Source organism: Malurus melanocephalus, unplaced genomic scaffold (assembly GCF_030028575.1).
Source record: "Malurus melanocephalus ecotype Western Australia unplaced genomic scaffold, MMel_1.1 scaffold_149, whole genome shotgun sequence".
NCBI lineage: Eukaryota > Metazoa > Chordata > Aves > Passeriformes > Maluridae > Malurus > Malurus melanocephalus.
Genome location: NW_026623381.1, coordinates 1,281,059 through 1,305,918, shown reverse-complemented (window position 1 = coordinate 1,305,918; position 24,860 = coordinate 1,281,059). Strand labels below are relative to the sequence as shown.

Here is a 24,860-nt window from a genome sequence, read left to right as displayed (position 1 = left end):
ATCCATGCCAGCAACAGATTTAAAGTACAATTTCTACATAAATGTAATTATTGAAAAAGTCTTCAAAAATCTGAATTTACCCGCCCTATATCTGGGAGAAAAGGAAAGCATTTATACACAGAACTATTTAAAATAATTTCTGCACTAGCAAAGCACAATTCAACTTTGTTAAGAGGTCACACCCCAGGCATGATCCAYTTAAAACACAGCCATTACAGGCTGATTTCAGCCAAAAACAGTGATGGGGATGAGATTTAAACCTCAGCACCTGAGCTGAGCTCAGCTCTGGTTTTCTGAGAGGTGCAGGAGCACTGAACATCTTTCAGGAGCGTGTTCAGCAGGAACACCACGGCTCCCAACAGCCAGCACCRGCAGCAAGGAGCCTCAGCCACGGGGTGACAAAAGCACGAGCAGCAAAACAGCAACAAGAGGGAAAAACCAGTGTGTGCTGCATCATGCTTGACACATTCTTGACTCCCATTCAAACTGCAGYTTCTTTGCAGGATTTAATTTGCCAGAGTGCAGCAACGCCCGAGACACAGATTGCAAATGAGTGAATTCCGTGAATTAGAGACTTGAAGGCAGACCCAAAGCTCGCCCAAGTCAATAAAAAGGTGCCTGTCGACCCAGGGAGCTTTGGTTTAGGCTCCAAGTAAACACAGATGATGAAAAACTCTATGTAAGACATCACCAAATGCATTTTCCTCGTTTCTTCAGAGAAGTTTACAGCCATTTGTTGTGTCCAACAGTACTTTAGTGCAGGAAACACAGGAAAAACAGAAACAATGTGCAGAACAAACCCGAAGATTTTGCATACAGGAATTTTCCTCGCTTGTTACAAAGGTATTTGCTAAAGACTTGGCAAGCAACTGCTTTTTGGGAACAACAAAAGACTGCAAAATTGTGATATAATTAAATATATTCTATAATTATTTACCACCTGACACAATGGATGCAAAGACAGATGCTAAGGCAGGAATACTTGTGATATTTGAGAGGCAAATGAAAACTGGAGCAATTCCAAACCAGCAGAATAACTCACCTTGCTCCCTGGTCTGTGCACCTTGAAGCGATCATCTTTCATCAGGCTGGCCAACACCTTCTCCATCTTYAGCTCTGAAACACTGAAGTATCAAAGACAAAAAATTACCATTTCTCCTACTTTGAAACACAGCATGGAATGAGCCATAGACTGGCAATGGAGAGCAAAATGACTGAGATTCACWGTTCATCTTAAGAATTTATTCCTGAAATACACGAGGTGTTAGCCCAGACACTCCCTCAGCAACCCTGAAAGTGGAACTGCTGTAAAATCCAAACCCGTGCTCTCAGTGGCACAGAGACAGAGTTTCACCCACAATTCTGTCACTGTATTAAGTCACCAACACACACACCAGTTCTAGGAGAGCATCAAAATAACTGGGGGTGGACTTTCCATTCACTTAAAGTCTCCTTGGCTCTCAACCAGGAGGAACAGATTAAAGAAATAAATTGGATTACACTTCCATTATTTTCATACTTTTTCTTTCTTCACACTGAGAAGCACCAAGACAATTCAGAACCACCTGGGTTCATCCCACTAAAAGAAACTCAGGAGAGTTGAAGCAGCTCACAACATGAATACTTCTTGTAAATTTGCTTTGTAACTATGAAGAATAAGATCTGCAACCTCCACCTTGACCCCAGGAGCTGCCCAACATTTCATTGTACACCCTGCCATGGTCAGGGAGCACAAAGCTGGTTGTGCAGCTGTGAGAGTGTGATTGAGGCACACACAGGCTGGAAACACRTGCTCCACTTTGTTTGCTACTTCTGCTACATCTTGGCTCCTCCAATTTAGCTTCCAGAGTCTCTGGAATGAGAGACAGCACTCAAACCTCACTGAAAGGATGAAGCTTTCATGTTTACACACATTTGTTTCCACCATGTCAGTGACCACACTCACAAAACCGAAGAGATAAAGCTAAAGCTGTGCAAAGACACAGCTCCTTCCTCTCACAGCGACTCAGGCTCAGAGGGTAACMACAAAATCCCAAGGAACTTATCCTATCAAGCCAATTCTCCTGCAGTTTCCATCCCTCTGGTCACATCATCACTCTTTCTCTCTCTCAGGACCATACATGATTCCAACTCCCTGCAAGCTTGCTTGGGTCAAAGCTCAGAGAATCTTCTCGATGGACAAATTCCCCCTTCAACTCATTTATAGCCTCAAAAACCACCTCTGACACCACATACACAGTTTGATTTCCTTCCCTGCTCTGAGAACTCACCTTCCCTCTCAGCTGAAGTGCAAAGCCAAAGCCCAGCCCATCAGGGACCCTGCAGCATTTTTTTTAAATACAGGAGCCACAGTCAGCTGTCCTAGCCAGGCTTCACACTGGGCATTTATTTTCATTCTGTCGACTCACATTCCTCCTGTAGGCTCAACCAGATGATTTATTCTCCAGTCCTGCTCACAAGACACTGCTGGGCCCTGCTATGGCCCAGATATGGAAATGCTTACAAACCTGCTTCATTTCCAAGGGAGCAGTCCTGCTTAAAGGTGCATTTACAGGAGACCAGAAATTCTTTGTCCTCTTTAACACTGTCTTAAGGGGCACACACACCCCAGGTGACAGCACAGGAACAGCTGTGCAGCTCCAGGCCATTAATATTACAGCTGCATCCAAACTGGGTCCCATTTCCAAGGGAATTGCTCAGATTAGAAAAAGCTGATTTTGTGGGCCCAAACTTTCAAAATGGGCAAAGGTCATCTAAAAAAAAAAAAAAGCCAAGGAGTTCACTTGGGATTAAACCAATCTAAGGAAGAGAGAAATCTYTGGGGCCCAACAGTTCTAAGATTCCTGCATCTCAGATGATGAGAAAGAGGCCTGTGGTTTCTGAAGGAAGCATTGCTGATACTTTTAAATTTGTAAAGTACATAAAGGAATTATTACAAGAAGGACATCACCTTTTTTTTTTTTCTCTCAAAGCTCTCCAACACCTGGCTAGCAGGAATGGATGAATGTTTGCCATACTGTGACAGGACATAGTGATCCTCCCCTGCTCCCCAGTTAAAGCAACAAATACCTTCACTTTTGCAATGTGCCTTTTCAACCTCAGCTAGCTCAGCACCACAGCATGAGGAAAGGAAAAGAGATGGTCCAGAGGAGCAGCCATCCAGCCTGGAAGGGATGGGCCAGAGTGGCCATAAAGTGCTCTACAAGGGAGAGCAGCCCCACCATGTGCAGCTGGGCCACCCCTCAAACAGATTCCCTCACTGAGGATGCAGAGAAAGGCGGGGGAGCGATGGGGGAGAAAGGGAAATGGAGCATAAAACGACAACCGAAGGTTTCTCTGTTTGATTTTGAAAAGTAWAACAGCAAATTAAAACATAAATGGCAACCACTTAAGCAAGAGGAAAGCAGACCTCCCCCTTCCCCCTGCAAAGGTTGMTTTGACACCGCCGTGAATGAAAATGTCAAACCTTTGACATTGATTTGTCAGAGTTGTCACCCCCTCTCGGGTCCTCCCCTCTCCTGGCGTGTCGCCAGCAACAGATCCCTGAACTGGGATCCCAGCAGGGAGCAGCGCCAGGGAGCCGGGAGGGGGGAAAACTCAACCCCAGAGCAGGGAGGGGAACGACTCGTGCCTTCACGGTGATGCCTCTTCCTTTATAAATTAGTTAGGCAGCCGTTAGCAGATAAAGAAATTATCTGATAGCTGTCGAGGCAGGCGCTGCGAGATTGCAGTTGAAGGGACTGGAAGAGACATAAAGGGGAAAAAAAAAGTGAACCTCGCATTTCTTCTGCTCGTTGCCTCCTCCCTTTGAAGGGAAATCTGTTAGTTGTGCTTGGAGCGGAGACAGAACATTTTGGAGCCTAACCTTTTTTAAAAAAAACCACAAGCAAAGAGGGAATGTAGAGAAAACATGAGTGTGCACGTGCCTGCACATCCACAGTTACAGCTGGGCAGAGCAGCCACAACTTCCAGCCACACAAAGCCCAAACAGAAAGTTGCAGAGAGAGGCAGCTTTTCTGAGCCCCAACGGGAATTACTGATCTCAGCAGAGCCAAAGTGAGATCGTTTTGGCAAAGGCTAATGCTGCTTTTCCACACTGGAAGCCAAGGAGAGGCTTCAGGTACCGGTGAAAATTAATTGCGAGCGATTTCCAATTTCAAAGGCAGTCATCTCTAATTCCGAAGTGGATTTTCATCCAGGAACAAAGCCAYGTCTGCTCTCATTACTTCCGACTCTCAACATTCCTGGACTTACTCCCATGCATGCTGGGGTGGGTGGAGGGGTTTAGGAAAAAACTCTGGGTCAGATCCTCATCTCCTGTAAACCAGCAGAGCAYTGCTCATTTACACCAGCTGAAGGCTGCGGGGACACATTTCATGCTTTGTCTTCTTCAAAATACATATTTTATGAAGTATTTACATTTCAATAAACCCAGCGGGAATTTCATTTAAAAAAGGAAAAAAAAAACCCACCCAACAATTTAAAAAAAAATTCACAACACACATTCATTCTCGACAAAAACCGGAGAGATTGAAAAATTAAGCTAAGAATTAAAAAAAAAGCCAACTCCAGTAACTTGTGCAGACCAAGTCAAAAGCTACAAAGACTTAGGGTAAAGGAACAGAAATGAGCAGTGCTTAAGAGGCTCGGTGACAGTCCAACACACGCTGTCTTTCGCCCTCGCACTGAATTAAATTGTCAGGATTATCACCATAATGCTCTGTTTATGAAGGGTAACGGCAATTTGTGCTGATGGCACTTGCTGCCTTGAGCTTCAAGCTGCCTTGCTGCATCTTCTCAGTAATTCATCAGCTCCCTGCTCTATCCTCATGCTCCTTCTCCACATCCGTGTGGGCAGAGGCCGAGTGCCCCCCGTGCCCATCAGATTCATTCCCTTCCCTCTGAAGATGGGGGTCAAGGAAGGCAAATTACTCTCCTTTTTGGCTAGTCCTTTATCTGCAGGGGAGCACGTTTTGTGAAGAACACAAAGCAAATAAACAAATAAGAAAAGGCAAGCCCCAGAGTTGTCTGGCTCTGGAAAGTGAAGGAAAAATAAATTCACAAAAACCTCCCCCTGCTTATTCAGAGTCTTCAAGATTCCTGAAGATCATGGCCAGCTCAACAACAGGTCTCCTTAGCAGATGTAATTACCTGCCTGAGTGACACTTCCTTAAACTTGTTAAAAACCAACAAAATTGAATAAAAGCATTAACACTTAAAATRAAAAAGAATAAAATTTCCCTCTCCTTCCTCTAACACTCCCAAAATATTATAAAATAGAAAAATAGAACTTTCTACTCGGAGTTAAAAATTCACAATTATGTGGGATTTCACCTTTAAATGTCAGTGCTGTTTGTTACATGAAAAAAAACCCTGTCAGCTTAGCCTTCCATGTCTTGCTGGTGTCTGCTTAATAGATAGTTACCTGGGATGATGGATGGCTCTTTGTTAGACCACTAAATGGCTCACAGCCTAGAATAAGCCTGTATTTACTGCCAACATTTGTTTGTTTCAAGGATGCAAAACCAAATTCGATTGCAAGCAGCTCCACCCGACAGAAACACAGGAAATAAAAGGGAACTAATTTGTGCATGAGTTTACAGGGCTCCATCAACACTGCTACAACACTGAAGGGACTCTGCTGATGTTCTCAAACGCCCAGAGACAGCAGAGCAGGGAGCAAGGGGAGGCACAAACACCCAGCTGGCTGCTGAGGAGGCTGGAGATGCTGCCTAGTGATGCTGAGCAGCCAGTTGTGGGGTTTTTCTACAAAAGGACCAGTGTGAAAGCAGAGCTGGACTAAAATCTCATCGTGTGTCAGCCTGACTGCACGCTGGGCTGGTCCTTCCTGAGCCTGGCTTGCTCTCCTTGCTGCTGCTCCCAAGCTCAGGCTGGAGCCAGGTAAGAGGAGCCTTCCCAGGCCTGGAAGCTSACTCCACTCTGGTCTGCAGAGTCCACCCTCCCTTTTTGCCTTCCAGGACCACTGTGGGCTCTCCCCACTTGCAAAAGCCTCTCCTATTCCTGTCACAAGCCACTTAAACAACACATCTTGGTCAATTGTCTGCCAGATACGACCCGCAGGTCCCCAGCAATTTCTCCCCCAGATCTCTCCCGAAGGGCCAGCACAGTCTCTGACAATATGGTGCCATGCAGGCAGATGGCCAGGCAGCATCTGACAGGCTCGTTTGACTTGTGATCTCCACATCGTCACGATTTGAACCCAGGGCCAGAGAGAAAACAATGGAGTGCAAAGGATCTCCGACTATCGCCTCCTCCCTGCCCCTCACYGCACACACTCACTCATGCACAACCTGTCAGGCTGATCATTTTCACACACTTCCCTCTTCTCCTCTTGCTAGTCTGGGGCCAGGCCTGGATCACGAGAATTAATAAATTCTTATTAAAACCTGCACGAGCCACAGTCCCGCTGCAAGTGCCACGGAAGGTTAATTAGCAAGGATGAGCTGAAACTTTTGTTCGCGTTTCTGACTCACTTAATCTTGTGAGAAGCCAGCAAGCTGACATATTCCGCCTCCGAAGGCGCCAGGACGAGCAGGCTGTTCCCGTGGCAGCCAATGCGCGCCGTCCTCCCGATCCGGTGCACGTATTCCGCAGGTGAAGCAGGAGCGTTGTACTTCGGGAAGGAGGAATTAACAGYGTGTTAATTATAAAGCAGACACCCGGAATGCTCACCTGCAATGAAAGGCACACCCTGCACGCCGCCCTTCCCGAGTTTGTAACGCGCCTCAGCCCCGYCAGCATCGCTCAGCCCCCTCAGCCACAGCAGATTTTTGACATGTCAACGTGACACGTCGGCCAACTTTCACATAATAGGACAGTTTCCCCCATCTCGGTGTCTGGCTTTGCCTTTTACATYTGATTTTTATACAGGCACGTCAGAAAGTTGTTTGCTTCCCCTAAAGAAAAAATCGAATCTAATCACATCTCACACCAAAGATTGCCCAAGACTGCCCGTATGGAGTGGGGAGCTGCCTGCTCTGCATTTGGGAGAAAAGACACCAAATAAAAAACAACTGATGCCAGTTTGGAGTTGGGCTAAATTGCTTTGTTTGGATTAAAGCAAATCATAGCTGGTTACAGGGTAGAATAAATCTAAGGGAGAGGAGGAGCGCTTTCAGCAGTCTGTGATACACAGAGCAACTGTCTTCCCCTGCACCATAAAAATGCTCCTTAAAGACCCCCCAAATACAGCAATACCTCTCATTTACTTCACTGGGAATCAAAACTGCCCGGCCATTTGCAAGATCTGATAAAGGGTGACACATTTCCCTCCCTTTAACCTCCYCCTATTCTTCCCCCCCTCCTCTCTTTCCTGGAAAAAATGAACATACACAGAGATAGTGCTCAGAAATGAGCCCTCAGCAGTTTAACTGGAAAAAACCCAACAACCAAAGCCCACTCTAGTGTTTATACCTGTGCCCTCTGGCAAAGTTTCTACTGGCTAGAGGTGTGAGTAAGATGCTGTGAGCAATCTAATTGCTCCCTGCAGGTCCTTGCTCTTGGACACAGCTCTCAGGACAGCTGAGATTTCGCCTTCTGGACACACAGAAGTCTCCCAGGGCTTTAGGTAATTTGCACTGCGTTCTAACACTGGCAACTATATCTTTGGTTAAATTATATTAATATACAGATCTGGGAATTAAAGACTTCACTTCCACAGCCTACTCTGACTAGCTGGCTGCTACAAAATCATTCCTTTTTTTAAAAAAACACAAAAATCAAATCAAATTTGTTACCTGAAGGGATGAGGTAGAAATTAAAAAGCTTTGTTGAGGCTCTGTGCCCTGTTCCTTCCACCCAGGTGTCGCYTGATACATGTGAATCTCTGGATCAGTTTTTCCTCAATTCAACTAACCTTTTTTTAATTATAAATCTTTTATAGAAATGAAATCTGCCTCATGCTCTCAGCCTCCTCTTTGAAACGACAGGCTGCTATTTTTAAGGTTCAATCCATCTTCCTTAGTTTCTATTTTTTTTCCCCTAAGACTATATTTCTGTCAACAGCAATGCAGCAGTGTGAGTTTTTGCTGGGCTTTTTTTTCAGGGAAAATCTGAGCCATGCAGTTCTACTGGAAGSTGGATGCCTCCAGCTACCCAGCCCCAACCCAGCCAAGCCTCACTGGAAACACTCAGGTTACTGCACTGACACTACTGGGCTACTCAGTGTYCAACATCAGGAAAGCACTTAAACTCCTCATRGAACTGCCTCCCCAGCAAGCTCAGRAAAACAGAAAAAAACTGGAGGAGRTGGSCAGGATTTCACAAGATTKGGWTTCTTGGGTGGGGAAATGGAGGGTGTTTCATGCCAGCCAGTGGTAATGTTGAAATGATTAAAAACAGATCAAAAGGTAGCAATGCTGTATCCCAGCAAAACCCAGAATCCCAGTCCTGCAGTCAGGAACTTGTAGRTCTCCCACACCTGTAGGCATCAGCACCAGGACCAACTGCAGGAGGACTGAGAAGGGATTTCATCTGAGCCAGGCTGCACTTAACACACAGACACAGAGCAAACCCACCTGYACGATCCACGTAACTTGAGGCAGGTCCAGTCCCCGTGCTGCAACATCCTTTAAAATGAATAGGAAATCACTTTAGTAAAAATGCTTTGGAGATATCAGCAGAGTGAGGAATATTCTGGGATGGCAGCTGAAAGCAAGTGGCTGTGCAAGTAGGAATTTTATGTGTCTAGTTTGGGGAGAGATGGACTAAAGGTCAGAGATAACACTGAGGGTACAAATGTAAGGATTGTTAGCAGACTAAGACTCATACAATAAAAAATTATCCACTTCTACGGCCCAAAGCCTGGAGGATACAAGCACCTATTTCAGGATGGTGGTGTTGAATTACAGTATTTTGCTACAGCCCCTTTGCCTTGTATCTGAGAGAATCCATTGAGTAAATGGCAGCGATAGTTTTGGCTCTTCAGTTGGTTTCACTGCTGGAAAGAGATCTGCTCATAGGCATCTACTGCCCAAACATGGAGAGGCAGAATTAAATATCTGAAAGCCAGCACTAGTTCTGAGCACACCTATCTCCACAGCAAATCTAAGCACTAAAACCAGGCTGTTAATGTTGATAAGGGAAAACAAAAATTAAGGCCAATGGTCAAGAATTCCTGGCTTTGAGTGGAATGTCCAAAGACACACTGATCTCCAGCTACAAATAATTAATTGTTTCTAGGTGATGGTCTGAAGTTGAGGAGCAGATGACTTGCAGGTCACTTGGCCCTAAAATAAAAGACCAGTAAACAATTTAGCAGAATCTGCAGGAAGCTGGAGCACAGCTCGAGGAGAGGGGACTTCAGCTATGCCTTARATTTGCACCAGTCTGGCTTTGATTTGGAGAAACAAAATGCAGCAGCAAAACAAGAGTCTGAAGCTGCTGTCAAGGTGTTATTTGATGTGCCAGCAGGTGAGAAAACCCATCAGCTTGGAGAAGGACTTGAATGACACCCTTTAGTAATCTACAGTCAGAATAGCTCCAAAAACATACCCCTTCAGAGAGAAAATAGAGTTTAAAWACTGTCCAAAACAGGGAGTGCAAACACATCTCAATCTCCCTTCTTGATTTTCTGTTCATTAGTAATGTCCTCACATACTCCTTGGATTTTACATTCACCAGGCGCAATAGCAGAGCAGGTGTGCAGATTTAACTCTGTTAGGAAATGTTTTGCAACACATGTATCTTTTAGCTAGTTGCAAAATAGAATATATTAAGGACGTAAGCAGGAGCTTAATGTACTAAAAATGTGTCAGCCACCCACTGAAGTGTTTTCATGCAACTCCCACACACGTTAAAAGAATGGGAAGCTGATGTTTTGGCAGCAAAGRCCTTCCCATAAGCACTAACCAGGCTGTTTTGTGGCTCCAACTGCAGTAAAAGAGGAGACACTTTCCACAGCGCCCACTCCGAAATAATGCACGCTCGCGCTCCAACACGCTCATTAAGGAGTGACTTGTTCCCAGAGTCAGAATGAACAGATGTACAAAAAGCCATTTAAAGGAGGTTGGAGAAAATAAATCAAGGCAAGTCGGGAAGCGTGTACAGCAGTTACTGGGATAACAAGACTATAAACTCTGCAGCACGATCAGACAGGAGCGCTGACGTCTGATTCCGAGCTGGCTGGCTCTGTTCTCCCATGCTGACAAGGCTTTGGTCTTTTCCTTTACTCTATGCTCTTCTTCACACCCAGGAGATGAGGAAAGGCTGTCTGAGGAGAGGGCTCTCACCTTGGGACAGGGCAGTTTCACCAAAATAAACCAATGGCCAAGCCTTCCCTGTTGTCAGGAACACCTTTAACAGCTTAGCATGGGCAGGAGCCATCCCTCTCATCCACCCAGATTCCTTCCCTACTCTTCCAAGACACATTTTCTCAACATCTCAGCTTGGAAAATCACTGCCACAGACAGCATTTTCATGTGCATTTGCCCAAGCTGAAAAGGTTCACCAAAAGGCTCAYAAATAGCCAGACAGAACATTTTAGGAGAAGGCTTTCTCCCATCWCCAGCCTTGCATTCACAATCGCTTTCACAATGCCACCAGCTCCACTCAGTTGTTACTGACACACGGCAGCAGCATCTCTCCTGGGGTTTCCCTTGGCTTTCTTTCACAASTCTCTTGGGATTCACTGGTAATTGGAGTGTTTTGCAAACTCTCAAAGATTCCTCAGTATCAGTCCACCCGTGTCTCCTGTAGCTCTTTTTCCTCAAAGACCCTGGTAGAGAGCAGCAAGGTAGGACTAGGGTAAAAAGTTTGAGCTGATTTGCTCCTCTGCTGGCAGAGCCCATCAGCTTCCACTTCTCAGAATTTTAGAAAAATACTTGTGGGTCACCTTTCCAGGAAAAACAGCTCAAACAACAACTATYTAGTTTTACTAGCACACATTTATTCCACTCACAGAAGCACTAACCTGCTGCCAGTTCTCTTTCAAGAAGCCCAAGAGATTTTCAATGTACCACTCTCCCTTCTTTTCCACTGCCTCAGATGGCATTCCCTTTCCATGCATGACCTCACACCACCATTCCTTAATTACAGGGAAATTAAGGATATAACACCTCGGCAGGTCACTGCCACCTCCTTTCCATGGGCAATGGAAGGGCAAATTCTTCAGTGACCATCTCATGGGAGCAAAAAAAAAAAATCTACATCAATACTATTTTAAACAAAGCCCAGATGCCAAGCAAACACAATAACCTGAAGCTTTAATCATGCTCCTGCCCTGATCCCARCTACAAGGCACAGAAGGGTACAGGATCAAGGAACAATTCATTGAGGGATGCCAGAAGGGCTGAAATTTCTGCTTTGAACAATTCATGTTACCAGCCTGTGCTTGTGGGGTACAGGGGTGAGTGCAAGAAAATGGGGTACAGAGGATGGGTGCCAGGGAATGGGATTTGGGTGGAAGGGAATGGGGTTTGGGGGATGGGTGAAAGAGAATGGGGTACAGGCAGTGGGTGGAAGGGAATGGGGTACAGGGTGCCAGGAAATGGAGGGCAAAAAGGCCACACGGAAAGCAAGTCCTGTCACTGCAGAAGATCAGAACCAACAGGGCCACAAAAGTTTTGGTTCRCTCAGTCCCTCTCACACAATCTAATTAGGGCAAAGGAAATTGCTAAAGTTGCTTTTGAAAGACACTCAATGGTGAGGTCTTGAAGGCCCTGAGCTTGACAATTGGCTGCCTACATGAGGCCTAGAAGTACAGATGGAAGGCAGCTTGCTCAGGTGCCAGGCTGTCAGTTGGATTAAAATGACTCATTTATTTACCAAAGAACCTCACAAAGTGCTTTAGCTAACAGGCAGAGAGGGCCTAACGGCTCTCCAAGCTGGGGAAGAAGCTCTCGCGCCTTCCCGGCCTGCCAAAAGTCATTACTGCCGAGTGTGGAAAGCCATCAGCAGGGTAGAGACCCCCGTCGGCAGGGTGACAGATTGGGCTGCGTAATCAGAGGAGGAAGGGGAGAGCACAGAAGCTGTCAGAGGCGAAAGCTCTTGGCTGGGGCCGCCAGAAAACTGGCAAGATGAGTTAGCGTGACTGAGTAAACAGCAAACAATCTCCAAATGATCTTTCCTCCCTCCCTGGAAGAGATGAACTTGTTTAAAAGGCACATCCCAAAGGAAGCCGCAAAGAACTTTCAGTGAAGGAGAGAGAAATAAATCTGGATGAGACCCTCTGAGATACATGGCCCTTCTTTATTTTCTTGTCTGCCAGCTTATATTGTCTGGCAAAAATATTTTATGGAATATATTAATATACATATGACATAGAGCAAATTAATAAAAGGAACAGCAGGTCCCATTGCTTACTAGAGCGGAAAGATGGGTGGAGAACATGGCATAAGGGACAAGGGAAGGAYGGCAACATTATTTCTGTTGCTCTTTTGTGAGCCAGGTTTCAAAATTTTGCGGGCACAAAACGTGATTTCACAGCAAAAAGAACAGAAYCACCTTTCCGCAGAATATTTTTTTTCCTGATATTGGAGAAGAGTGTTGGAAAAAGCAATGCCCTTAGAGGCAGGAGGTGGTCACAGAGCCTGGCTGCCCTTTGGACATCTGCGTTGGGGAGGCACCTGTAATGTGGGACTGGTGCAAAGTGTATCTCTATATTAAGGTGTCCATATGGTCCCCATTACTGTGGTAACAGGCCACCTCCTGCTTTCAATGCATTCGTCCTCCCAACATCTCTGTAAGATAGAACTGAGCTACTTTCCCCATTTTACAGATGGGGAGTCGAAGCACAGGGAGATTTTGGACTTAGCCACGCAACTCACTGTGCTTAACGTGCTGACCGAGTGCCAGCTGAGCCAGAGTCACTGTAACCGCCAGGATCTGCATCCCTGCCTTGCAGGAAACTCAAAGTGCCTTCCACTGAAGAGGAGGAGAGTTACAATAAATGTGTTACCTTACACCACCCTCTTCATGGCAATCCAGGTTACTCCACGTTATCTCCCATTTATGACCATTACCTCCCATTTGGGACAGATCAGGAGCAAACCCACAACTATCCCTATCCACTAYGTGTGGCCACTTGCCTTGTCATCCSAATTCTATGTCCACCTGTACAGTCTGTGGCACAACAGGAAATCAAACCACGTCTCCAGCGTCTCAAGAGGGGAATCCCATCCACTGGGATTTCTTTATCCAAATTTTTAGCTTCCTACCTTGTCAACAGTTGTACGTTTCCTGACAGATTTTTCCTGTCAGGCTGCATTTCCCCTTCAAATGGTCTCACCCTGGAACTGAGAGCCCAGTGATTACAACAATTCTCTTTGTCTGAAATTTAGCGTTTACCTTCTTTCCAAACTCATTACATTGGACATGTACCTTACACTTCTCAGTTATAGGCAGTATGGGCATGAAGGGCAACAAATTTCAGCTATTAATTTTTTAGAATTTACCAAACACTTTTTATCTTCAAAACAATCTACACCACTGAATGATTTAAGCTCTGCTACCCTCTTCAGTGGAAGCACTCAAGTATTACTTCTATAAAAAAGGAAACCAAGTTATCAGTTCCACTCCTGCACTGCAAAGATGCATTTTGACCTTCATCAAATCACTGAAAGGTTGTACAYACAATGCAAGACCAGAATGCAAAAAGTAGAATTTTACAGGTGATATAATATATAATTTGGCAATGCTAAATCAAACACTCCTGCACACAAGGCACTCCTACTTTGAACTCTGGGCAGAAAAATAAAAGAAAATTCAGCCCCCACTCTAAAAAAAATTGCAACTGGTTTCCTTTAAGAATAATGTGCAGCAAGAACAGGAGTCATTTCAGAGCTGGAGAGGGTTTCTCAGCTCTAATTACTCCCGATCGCTGTAATTTACAGGTTTGCGGTGGGTAGAAATCGCCAAGATTCACACGTTTTCAGATCAACAGCTGCCACTATTAGAGAGCAAATCGTGCAGCCTTCTGCACCACTGCAGCAGCCTGTGGCCCCGGCAGGTCAGGAGCGAGAGGCGAAGGTGCCACCACAACCCAAGGGTGCCAGCAAACTTCAGCAGAGGACAAGAATTTCTCCCTCAGCACCCTTGGAAGGAGCCTGAAGGGCACAAAGTGTGGAGAGCAGCAGAGAATGTGCTTTTCCAGTTACCCCTTCTCTGGTTGGGCTCCCCTTCCACCTCTGCAGGTGGTTGTTTTTAACTTTGGGGTAGTTATTAAGATGGGAAATGCCACATTCCATCCAAATTTCCTGGCAGTTACGGGGCACGCTACAAATCAGGATTGCATTCTACTGGCTGCAYGTAGAGGGCAAGGTTCCAGCTTCAAAGGAACAGATTTTTCCAGACATAAGACCATGCAAAATACTTGGAGGTCTCCAATATAAGATAGATATTTTTTTCTGTATATGGTAACCTGCAGCAAAAGATCATATTAATAGTTTGGAAAGAGGGCCCCAGTCCTTACTGAACATGTGAGATGCAGAAAAAGGAGATGACTTTCCTCAAGGTCAGACAGMGAGCTGGAATTAGAGCTCAGTGCCAATTCCTCTGGTTACCCTTAGGGATCAGACAGGCCCATTAGTGTGGGGCTGCAAAGGGACTCCAAGTTACTCACAGTGCAAAGCAAGATGCCAGTCTTGGATTTTAGGAACTCCTGGAAGACCTCTGTTCTTTCCTAGGAGATTGAAAAGGAAGAATTAAAAGACTGCTTATGCACATTACAATCGAACACAAAGCAAATTAGCTAAGGTTACAATTTAACAGTGCCTTGTTCACTAGATCATGTACAGATTCAAAAGCAAAGGAATTGGCCTCAGACTCTTCCTGCAAGTGGAAAAATCTGTGGCACACAGGTGTGGTCCAAGGTAGGAAAGCAGTGTCTGGGGAAGCCTGGATGTGTTTGGTCAAATCAGAGCAGCCAACACCTCCACGCTTTGCACAGAAGYACAGCCTGTGTGTGCCAGGAAGCAGGAACTGTTTTACATGGACAGGGGATCCACAAAGGATTAGGCAGCAYCAGCAGAAGCACTGGCACACTTTATGGGCAGCAGAGGCTTTTGTGGAAGCAAGCAAAGCTGGACACGTTCACTGCTGTCTGTCCAGTCGCACRATGGGCAGGATAAGCCCATTTTGTTGACACAGCGACATAATCACATCACAAGAGATCAGCCTCATCATGTGCCCAATGGGGCATGCACACAGCCACCACACTGACTCGGGAATTACCCAGTGGCAGGGATGCTCAGCTGCACAGGGAACTGCTGGGGGACAAATCTGCAAAGTAACAGGGCAGCAGAGATGGCCAGAAATGCCTGCCCCAGGTGGAAAGGAGGCACCGTCCATGCCCTTCTCTTGGCAAAGGTCACCAATGAGGCTCATGACACCGGGACTGAGGTCCTTCCTGCCACCAGGGTCAAAGGCTGGTGCTGCCCACCCTTGTCCTAATCTCTGCTCTGCATCACCACAACTCCTGGAGACCCCACTTCTAACACAACACCAGGCCCCCAGGCAGAGCCATCCACAGCCCCAAGACCCCAAATTACCCCACCAGGAATCTTTGAGCCATTGAAAGGAACTGCAGGAACCCAGTACTGCCCCTCAAAAGCCTCCTGCTTTGTCAGTCCCCAAACCMTCCCAAGCACACAACTTTGGGTTGAGTTTTTTTCCTAATGAAAGCCACAAAAACTGACTCCCCAACTCACATTAAATCACAATATTTGCTGTCTCTGAGCACCAATAACCAAAGGCCTCAGCAGAACTTGGTCTTCACTTGCCAATACCACTTCTGCACCTACACCTCCTTTTCTGCTAACCTTCCAAAATATCCTTGTTTCCATGTTTCAAGCCTTTCCCTAGAGTTCTGGCTAGGARCTAAGTGAATCCTGTGATGTTGAGATGGTAGAGAAGAAACCTTACACACCTTGACTCCCAGCTAGAGGTGCTGTTCTAGAAAAGAAGGGAAACTTGGGCCTTGCTGACACACTGAACCCTCTGCTGACAAAAATTAAAGAAGAGAGCACGCTGTATCTTGTTGACAATGACAGCAGCCGTGCTCAGCAGTACCATATGGGATCCACAATTTAGCTCCATTAATGCTCTTAATTTGAAGACATCAAGCACTAATTACACACTGGGTACTAAAAAGGCAAAACCCTTCCCCTGGTGCCAGCTACTTAGTGGTGTTCTGTTGGCTTAACAGCTGGTCAGGGTAGAGTTGGGCCAGACCAGGCCTGCTCACTTGCTCAGGCAGGCAGGTTGAGGAAAGGCCAGACTGCAGGGACAGCAAAGCACATGTTTCTGGTCTCCACAGGATGGGAATGAGTGAGAAAAACAATGGCTCTTCACCTCTTGCTTCATCAGAAGAGCTCTATTCATTTACCATCTCTGCTGTGCAACTCAGAGTAGAGTGGCAACTCTCTCCATCACAGACCAAGGGCAGGGACTGGGACTGAACTTCCAAGGGAGGTCTCTCAGCTACTGAAACTCTGCAGTGATAGTTCATTTGACACTCTCCTCCTGGCCTCTCAGCCCTCTTTACCATGCTCCAATMTCTCCACTCAGGCCTATCTGGCTAAAACCTAAACCTGTTTTGGGGTAATCATTGTTACAATGCTATTATTCCGTCCCAGGGAAAACAGCAGTYTGTTAAGACACTGTTCCTCAAAACCAAAGCCAAACTTCCCCAGCCTCATCTAATGGGGGCAACTTATTAGGTAGTAATGTTTTGGGGCTTGGATAAGGTTTTCCTTTGGCATTAAAATGTGTCTTGACTGCATGAGAGAGAACCACAGTGACATAAATGGTTTAGTGCCCCCAGTGGGAATACAGAAYGGCTGCTCTGCCTGCTGGAATAACACATTTGCCTCTTCAGGTGTGTTTTTCAGATCCAGATACCAAGGTACTTTCCAGAAATGGGACAATATCCTTATTCTCATTAGCAGATGGAAGAGTGAGGCCCCTAGAGGTGAAATGACTCTCTGTCCTCTCTTCTGCCCTCCTCCCCAAAATAGCCACATAATAAATCATGGAGAATAAGGAATAAAACCAYGGATCCAGACATTTTGAAAGTGCTTACTTCCTGTTCCATGTCGCCGTGCAGCCGTAGGAACTGTAAGCTCATAGAGGAGAGGGATGAATGTCCAGGTTGTTCTGACTCTGACCCTCCTGCAARGACCTTTACCAGGAGCTCATGGTAGAATTCCACTTGCTCACAGCTGGAGAAAAAGATGATCATCTTGTGGCGTTTCTCAAACTGCATGAAAAACAAGAGTATTGCACATGACCATCACCAAAGGCCTCTCCCAATTCCCCCATCATTAACAGATCCAGGTGGTTTACACTTCTGGAGATATAATTATCCCACAAAAGAAGAATGAGTACATGCTGCACAGGGATCTCTCTGCCAGCATGAAAGACACGACAGCACCTCAGCTCTCTTGTGGTTCAAGATGCACTTCAAAGCCCTGGATCTAATCCATGCTATCCTCRACAGAGGAACAGATAAAGGAGTTGGAAAGGGCAAAGGGCTACTTCGTAATATAAATGCAAACAGAGTCTCACCTTGCATTTCTGCAGGATAAAAGCTGCTAACGTGACAAGTTTCAGTTTGCTGGGGACCATCACAACATACTGCTTGAGTGTCTCAGGAACAGCAAAGTTTTCCTGCTCCATACAGTTGGATGCACTGTTGGCTTCTCTACCCGTTTGTGATGCTGGGTCAGGCACCTTCTGGATCTCATCTGCTATGGAAATGCTGACGGGGTCATTCAAGCTGATATCGGCCAGGCGTGTTACTCCTAAACCACAGGAAATGAGACATGTGAGGCCCAGTCTGGGCTGGGATGAAGCACTCACAGAAAAAAACAACAAACACAATTCCAGTGAACAGGAGTGAAGGACAAGGACTCAGTGAGCCATTCTGACAGGGACAGAACTCTGTTACAAACCTCAGCTTTTTGAGGGCTCACCAGGCTCAGCTGCTGTGGAAGACATTACTTGAGCTGACTCTGCTCTTTTACATTAAATAAATGTCTTTATGGACAGACAGAATTTGGCAGTCCTGCTCTTAAATATGGGTATGGAAAAAAAACAGATCTTCACTCTGTCAAGACTGGAGTAGCCAGGAGGCCGGGCTCAGTTCCTAACTTAGCAGCTGAATACTTGTGTGATACAGAACAAAGCATACAGCAGCTCTCTTGTCTCTAACTTTTTGCCTTAATTCTGGATTTGTAAAGCAAACAAAACAACTTCCAAGTTCATGGAGCCTTTGCCATGGAATTTGGGAGACAAATGTGAAGACCACGTACGTACACACAACAACAGAAATTCCAGTAATGAAGGAAGTATCATAAACCAAAGAAATGAACAGAGAGCTGTTCCACTTGTGCAAAGGGCTTCAGGCTGGGCTGTAAGAGYCAGACTTAACCAACTATTCTGCAGTTGTCTGTGCATTATTCAGCTGAAAGAACCCCCATCTGTCCATAACTCACCTTCAGTGAGGGTGGCTGAGAGCAGCACATTCTGACGTGTCTCTCTCTCAGCATTTAAAGCRTTGAGTATCACAGCCACATCCTTCTCAAAGCCCAGGTCCAGGATCCTGCAGAAACAGCAGAGATGGTTAAAGGTGCTGTARGAAGGAGAAAGTCTTAATACTCCATGACATCTTTGCAATGAATAATTGTCCAACAATCTGTTCAAAGCGGGTRTTTTGTCCTAATCCCAGACATCTGGTGCTTGGCTGAGGCCACTGAGCATGAACGGCTTAAGATCGCATTCTCTCTCACACTTTTTTATAATATTTAGTGAATTATGATGCAGAGGGTATTGTGATAATTTTCCATATCTAAACACTTGGAAGTTTACCTGTCTGCTTCATCAATAATCAGCCACTGAGTGCGACGGAAATGGATGCATTCTGTGGACTTGATGTGATCCACCAGGCGGCCAGGAGTGGAAATGAGGATGTTTATCCCTTTCCTCAATCTGTGTAGATTTAAAAACAAAAAATAAAACSCATGTAAGAAAGAAAAAAAAAAACAACCCCATSCAGGTTAGCATGRAATAGGGTACAGAGTGAGGAACTGGAACCTGCAGAAGGAAAAAGCACCCCAGTAAAATTAGGGACAGCACTTTCTCACTGATTAAAACTGAATTTTTTGGACTGCCAAAATTTATCCTTGATCATCATTGATACTTTGATACTCAGAGGCACACTCAGTGCTAAGGACAGGGTGGAAATATATTAATAATATTAAACAACAAAAAAAAGTCTAACACATCCTAGCTAGGTTTTCTTTTCTAATTGAGTACTTGTTTTACTGTCAAGAGTAAACTTCTTTTTGTGTATGCTTATATAGAGAGAAATGAAAATTCCATTTTGGATTACCAGCTTACAATTCAATTCTTGAAAAGGGAAAAGAAAGGGATTTTTAACACCAGGAAATCTCTTCTCCAGAAAGCAATTTCCCCCATAACAAATACTGTAGGCAGTGCTTGGTGGTAAGCAAATACAGGTGTTTGTCAGGAGAGGAAAAAAAAAATACTGACACAAGATATCATCTTCTCAGAAGGCTCATCAACATTTTAGAAATGGATCCAACTGGGGGAAGTGAATGTTTCCTGCTGACCCAGCCCCTGTGCCTGTGTAAGATCCAGGGGATCACAGCTTGATCCAAGCTCACCATCCTCCCTCCCAGTAAAAAAACACTCTGAAGAGGAGTAACAGATAAGACTCTGTAGACAAGAAGGACATAAAAAACAATTTAACAAGTTGGTTTCCTACCTGGCTTTTTCTGATTTTCTCTTTTCTCCCCCCATTAGCACTCCAGGCACAATCCAGGTAAATGGCTACAGAAAGGAAAACCAAGACGAGCAATGATTCTTCTTAATAACAAGACAAAGCCTAATCAAAAAATGATGTTTCTTGGAAAAAAAAAAGAGAGGATGGGGCTGACAGCAGCGTGCATGTGATGTGATCAGAGCTCAAGCACTAAAATAAGACTTGTCTCATTTTAAGACTTAKAAATAATAAGGAAGTGCCCTATTATTCCCAGGAAAAATGAAGAGGGGGTGGAAATATGGATCAGACAAATAAATGATTTAAACACCTTCTAACCCAATGGTAAGATACTCTGCCTCAATTACAAGGAAAGCACTATCATTTAATGATTTTAAAAGCCTTCTCATTTCTCCAGTCATTCAGCTGGCAAAGCAGTTCACCAAGTCCTACTCCCCATCTGAAACCCATCTGTCCAGTATTAGTTTCAGTAAAACGGTCCTTGTCACTGCGAGAGTTTCCATTCATAACTCAGGCTGAGACAATGAAAGGTATTTCTAAAAACAAATGGCTGTGAAAATCAACTATGCTTGTTTATCAGCACATGTGCAACTAGGGTGCCATAATTAATCACTTAATTGCTCATGTAATAATTTAAAACATGCCACAGGGAAATTACACACTTAAACACATTTATCTTTAAGGACCATRCATCTTGCCAGGTGCTGGATCTCCTTAAACCTTCAGTGGAATTCACAGGAACTGAAGTTGTTTAGCCCCTGACAGAAGTAAAAAGAACACAGAGCACTGAATTCTTACCTTTAGTAGTTTCTGGATTGTATCAAAACTTTGGAGTGCAAGCTATGGAAAGCAACAAAAGAAAATGAGCTCTGACAAAGTCTCTCTGGACTAAAAAGCTGGATTACAAATCCCTATGGCTCAAAAATCTGTCAGATAATCTAGTTATCATCAGAATTCTGAATGCATCCTTAATTTATCCTTTATAAGCTGCTTATTAATTTTTTATCTTGAACAATGTCTCTTTTATTATATTCTGACCTGTTCAAAAACCTCTCTAACAGGTTCAGCTCTATGAGCCAGCTCTCAAGACATGAGAGACTTCTGCTGGCTTCCCTGAATGCCCGGGGTAGAAAAGCTGCAGGCATGGAAAATTTTGCTCCCGAGGAAGAGGGAAAATGTTAGAAATTTTGGGAAGAAAACATTATGAAAAGGAAAAACATAGGTCAATTATCTTCTGGCAGCTCTCACTGATCTCTGACCTGACCCACGGAGTGATTGTGCCACTGGATCTTTCCACCTCTGCACTTCTTTTCTCAAGGAAGGCCATCACTTCCAATACAGAGTAACACCAATTGTAATTACAAATTATCTTCCTAAGTGCTCTCAATGGCAGCCCTTTAAACGAGCTCACACACAGTTTCCTCTAAGCTTAGTATTCACATGGCATCCTAAAGAGGCAGTAAGTTGTTGCTGTAAAAATTTAAATAGCTTCAGAGCCTTCTCCTTTCAGGGAACAGAGCASAGCTATTGCAGTGCAGGTTGCATRAAATATTGGACCCCAAATGAGATACCTGCAATCAGTTCTCCACATGGAAGTTATTATCATCTGACACACATATAAAAAGAAAGTTGATACCCTCTTCTGACACTGYCTTTGCAATTGTAAGTAATATAAATTAAATAGAAAAGTTCAATGGAGAAACCAACTCTTGGAGACCTCAACTTCAGCATTCACTTATGGATTTGAAAATAGATATTTAAAAATGAAACATTTATATAAACCTACATATTTGCAAAGCTGAATTCATTGGTTTTACTCATTCCCCAGTGAGTGAGGCATGAGCCATGCACTGAGCCAGAGAGACTCTGCAGTCTTCACAGAGATTTCCAACTGCAGGAGAAAAACTCACAAACTCCTCATTTCTTACTCTGGCTGGCACTGAACAAAAATGACAACACTCTGYRAGGGCAARATCTGAGCAAAAGSACYGACAGCRTTTTCTAACRTGGGGAACTTTTAGAGTTCACCTTCCCTGGTGGAGCCACACCTACACCCCGAAAATCAGTGCTCAAACCCTCAGACTGAGAAAGGAAAAGCCACTTACCTCTCTGGTTGGGACGAGCACGAGTGCATAGGGCCCATCACTGCGCTGCAAACACAAGAGCAGGGCCACTGAGAGAAGGCAGCACTAAACTGAGCCCTTCCACACCTCCCTGCTGTCAGCCAGCACCCACCATTCTACAGGGCTTTAGGACAAGTTTGCATACAATGCTTTAGGGGATTTCTGCCTCACAGCTTTTAAAAAATCAAGCCTTTCACGGATCAATCTTGCACTGCCTTCTCTTCCCTGCTGGGAACCTGCTCACAGTCAAACCCAACATTTTATTGCACACGTTGTTTCACTCCTGCATTTCTGATCCACAGGAATGCTCTTCTGTTTGRTGCACAGCAACAATCTGTAGGTAGCAGTTGCAGGAAGTGACAATCCAAGATGGGTTGGAAATGCTTCAACCCTTCAATCAGGATGATCTCTTTCCACAAAATGCACAAGAGATGGAAGATCTGCAGCAGCATTTTCTGGTGTATGATCAAAACTTGGAGCAATTATCCAATACCACTCCATGCCAAATGTTAGAAACTCACTCCCTCTACAAACATGGCAGTAACCTTTATTTTCAGTTCTCCCAGCTTCCAGACTATTGTCTCTTCTGCTCTCTACCTTCTCCAAACCTGATAATTTAGCCCATTTCCATTTTATCCTGCTGCATGGAGCAATGGGGAATGGGTAACATTGGCCTTGTACCACCCACATCTCAACAGAACTGGAAAATCCCATYTGTCCCATGTACAAATAAAGGGGAACACAAACTGCTTGTAGAAAAAGAGACAGCAATGACTACAAGAGCTGCATTTTGTTTTTATTAATCTTAATATCAAAAGCAAATATAATTAGTGCTGTTGCACTTACCTGTATTTTGGGTTGCATTCCTTGCAAAGACTGTACAAGTGGAATCCCATAGGCAAGAGTTTTACCTTTTTAAAAGGGAGAAAACAGGAAAACTTTCCTTTAAAAACATATATGGCAATTAGAACCCTTAAGCAAACTATATGACCATTTGTCCCACCATTCTTAACCTGTAGTCAGTCTGGAACAATTTCTATTAAGTAGAAAGTATCCAGAATGGAAGACTGACAGGAAATTCAAAAAAGGATCAGTTAGAAAAGAGGGGGTGGTACCCCACTAAGATCTACCTAAATAAATCCAGTTAATGTGCCCGAAGGAAGGAAAGTGACAGTTCAACACTGACCTGAACCAGTCTGAGATCTCACCAGGGCATCTCTGCCTTGCAGGAGCACAGGAATTGTTTGCTTCTGAACACTGGGTGACAAACAGAAGAGATGCAACACGGTATAGAATCCTAAGGTTTTACCATGCAGTGACTGTTTCAAAACTCTTTACCCCCAATTTCTCACATTCATCTCTGCTGTGTAGCTACAGACTTCTTAGCAAAGCCACTGGATAAGCATCAGATGTGATAAATTCAAAATAGACGGGTAGAACTCCCTACAAACCCAACAGCAAATGGGATAGTAGATACTGTGGTCTTCACAAACCAATTACATATTATGAAATGATCACAATGATTGGCTTTTAGAGGTAAACTGCCATGTTTTTATATTAATTTGCTTACCTGGTCATGCTACATATGTTTAGGACAGTGTTTATTGTRGAGACCTAGAGAGACAATAAAGAGAAATAAAGGTTTCATTGTCAAACTGTTTGTTTTGTTATTTTTTTGTAATACAAAACAGAGCAAAACCTAAAGACTGACGTTTACTCTCTATATAACTGGTGTAGGGCAACAAGATAAAAAGTTCCCATGTACTCCTGAATACTCCCATGTACTCAGAATACTAAGTTAATCAGAATTACATTATTGCTGGTTTTCTGTGGTTTTTGGTTTTACAGCTGCAAACAGTGAAGGGTGCTGGGACTGTGTTTGGGGACAGGTCAGGACAGAGGCCAGCATCTCGAGCTAACAGACTGTGACAAAATAAAGTAAAGTATCAGCAAGCCTGTGCAGGTCACCACGAATAAATCTCTCAGCTCTCTGACTGCTCCCCACCCAAAACCCTCAAGGTTTTAGGCATGCAGCCTTCCTGCCACTCACCAGATGGGGGTGGAGGTCCAGCTGGCTGAAGCAATCTGTAGTGAAAACATTTTCTTGCAGCTGCTGCACYGCTTTCCTAAGTTAGGGGAAACCAAAACAAAACACACAGTAGGGTTAAAAATGATACAAAAGCATTCTACATAATCAGCAATGAAACTACATCTACCAAGCCACTGCCCTGACAAGCAAGGGCAAGAATTCAACAGAGTGAAATTGTTTTTTCCCTCCCATTTGTCCAAAATACCTCTCAATTTCTGGAATGTCTGGGTTGTTTTTAAACAGGCTGGACGTCTTAATGAAAGGTTTGTTCTTCTGGTTTTCATTTTGCTTGCCAGTCAACTGCTTCTTAGGAACAGGTTTTTGTGATGAGCTTCCCTCCTCCCTCCTGTCAGCTTCCGTGGCACCTTTCCTGAAGGTGTTTATGGATAATTTACGTTGGCGTTTCACGGGTGGGTTCCCATGTGGTGACTGGAACCTCCTCTTCAGAGCCCCAGATTGCTGTAAAGTGAACAAACAAACCAGAGTCATCAGTGACTGAGAGCTAACAGTGAGCACAAACACCAGCCCACAGACACCTTATTTTTGGAATCRCCCACTCCATGACTAAAGAAACTAAAGCTGGCTTCTGCAGCTGCACAACTCCTACTCCAACAGATCCACCACCACCACGCCTGAGGCTTCTGACACTGCTGCAAATGCAAAAAGCAACCTGAAGCYCTATCTAGTGCTCGTCCCTGAAGGATTTCATTCAACTTCTCCAGTGACTGAGCAAAACACGCTTTATAACATATTTCTCGAAAGCACTTTAAAGCCTCTGGAGAAGAAGAAGAAGGCTGGGAGAGAATCACCCGGAGCCCGTCAAAGGCAACACGGTGAGTCAGGGCAGCGCTGTCCGCCCGCAGTCCCCCCGCTCCTGGGGCTCGGAGGA

General features: G+C 44.7%; 1 protein-coding gene across 1 annotated transcript in view; it reads right to left on the bottom strand.

The window, feature by feature from the left end:
- DDX31 (DEAD-box helicase 31) overlaps window positions 1-24,543 on the bottom strand; it is a 44,545-nt gene extending 20,002 nt beyond the window's left edge. The window contains exons 1-16 of the mRNA XM_057371577.1: window positions 24,177-24,543; window positions 23,933-24,008; window positions 23,453-23,496; window positions 23,069-23,139; window positions 22,729-22,793; window positions 21,865-21,909; window positions 20,558-20,599; window positions 19,745-19,809; window positions 18,826-18,945; window positions 18,453-18,559; window positions 17,524-17,759; window positions 17,039-17,215; window positions 14,579-14,638; window positions 8,538-8,588; window positions 6,495-6,634; window positions 1,043-1,124 (exon numbers count right to left, since the gene is read on the bottom strand). Coding sequence (XP_057227560.1) covers window positions 1,043-1,124; window positions 6,495-6,634; window positions 8,538-8,588; window positions 14,579-14,638; window positions 17,039-17,215; window positions 17,524-17,759; window positions 18,453-18,559; window positions 18,826-18,945; window positions 19,745-19,809; window positions 20,558-20,599; window positions 21,865-21,909; window positions 22,729-22,793; window positions 23,069-23,139; window positions 23,453-23,496; window positions 23,933-24,008; window positions 24,177-24,460 — 1,665 coding nt within the window. The 5' untranslated portion in view covers window positions 24,461-24,543. The remainder of the gene's footprint in view (window positions 1-1,042; window positions 1,125-6,494; window positions 6,635-8,537; window positions 8,589-14,578; window positions 14,639-17,038; window positions 17,216-17,523; window positions 17,760-18,452; window positions 18,560-18,825; window positions 18,946-19,744; window positions 19,810-20,557; window positions 20,600-21,864; window positions 21,910-22,728; window positions 22,794-23,068; window positions 23,140-23,452; window positions 23,497-23,932; window positions 24,009-24,176) is intronic.
- Window positions 24,544-24,860: the final 317 nt, after the last annotated feature.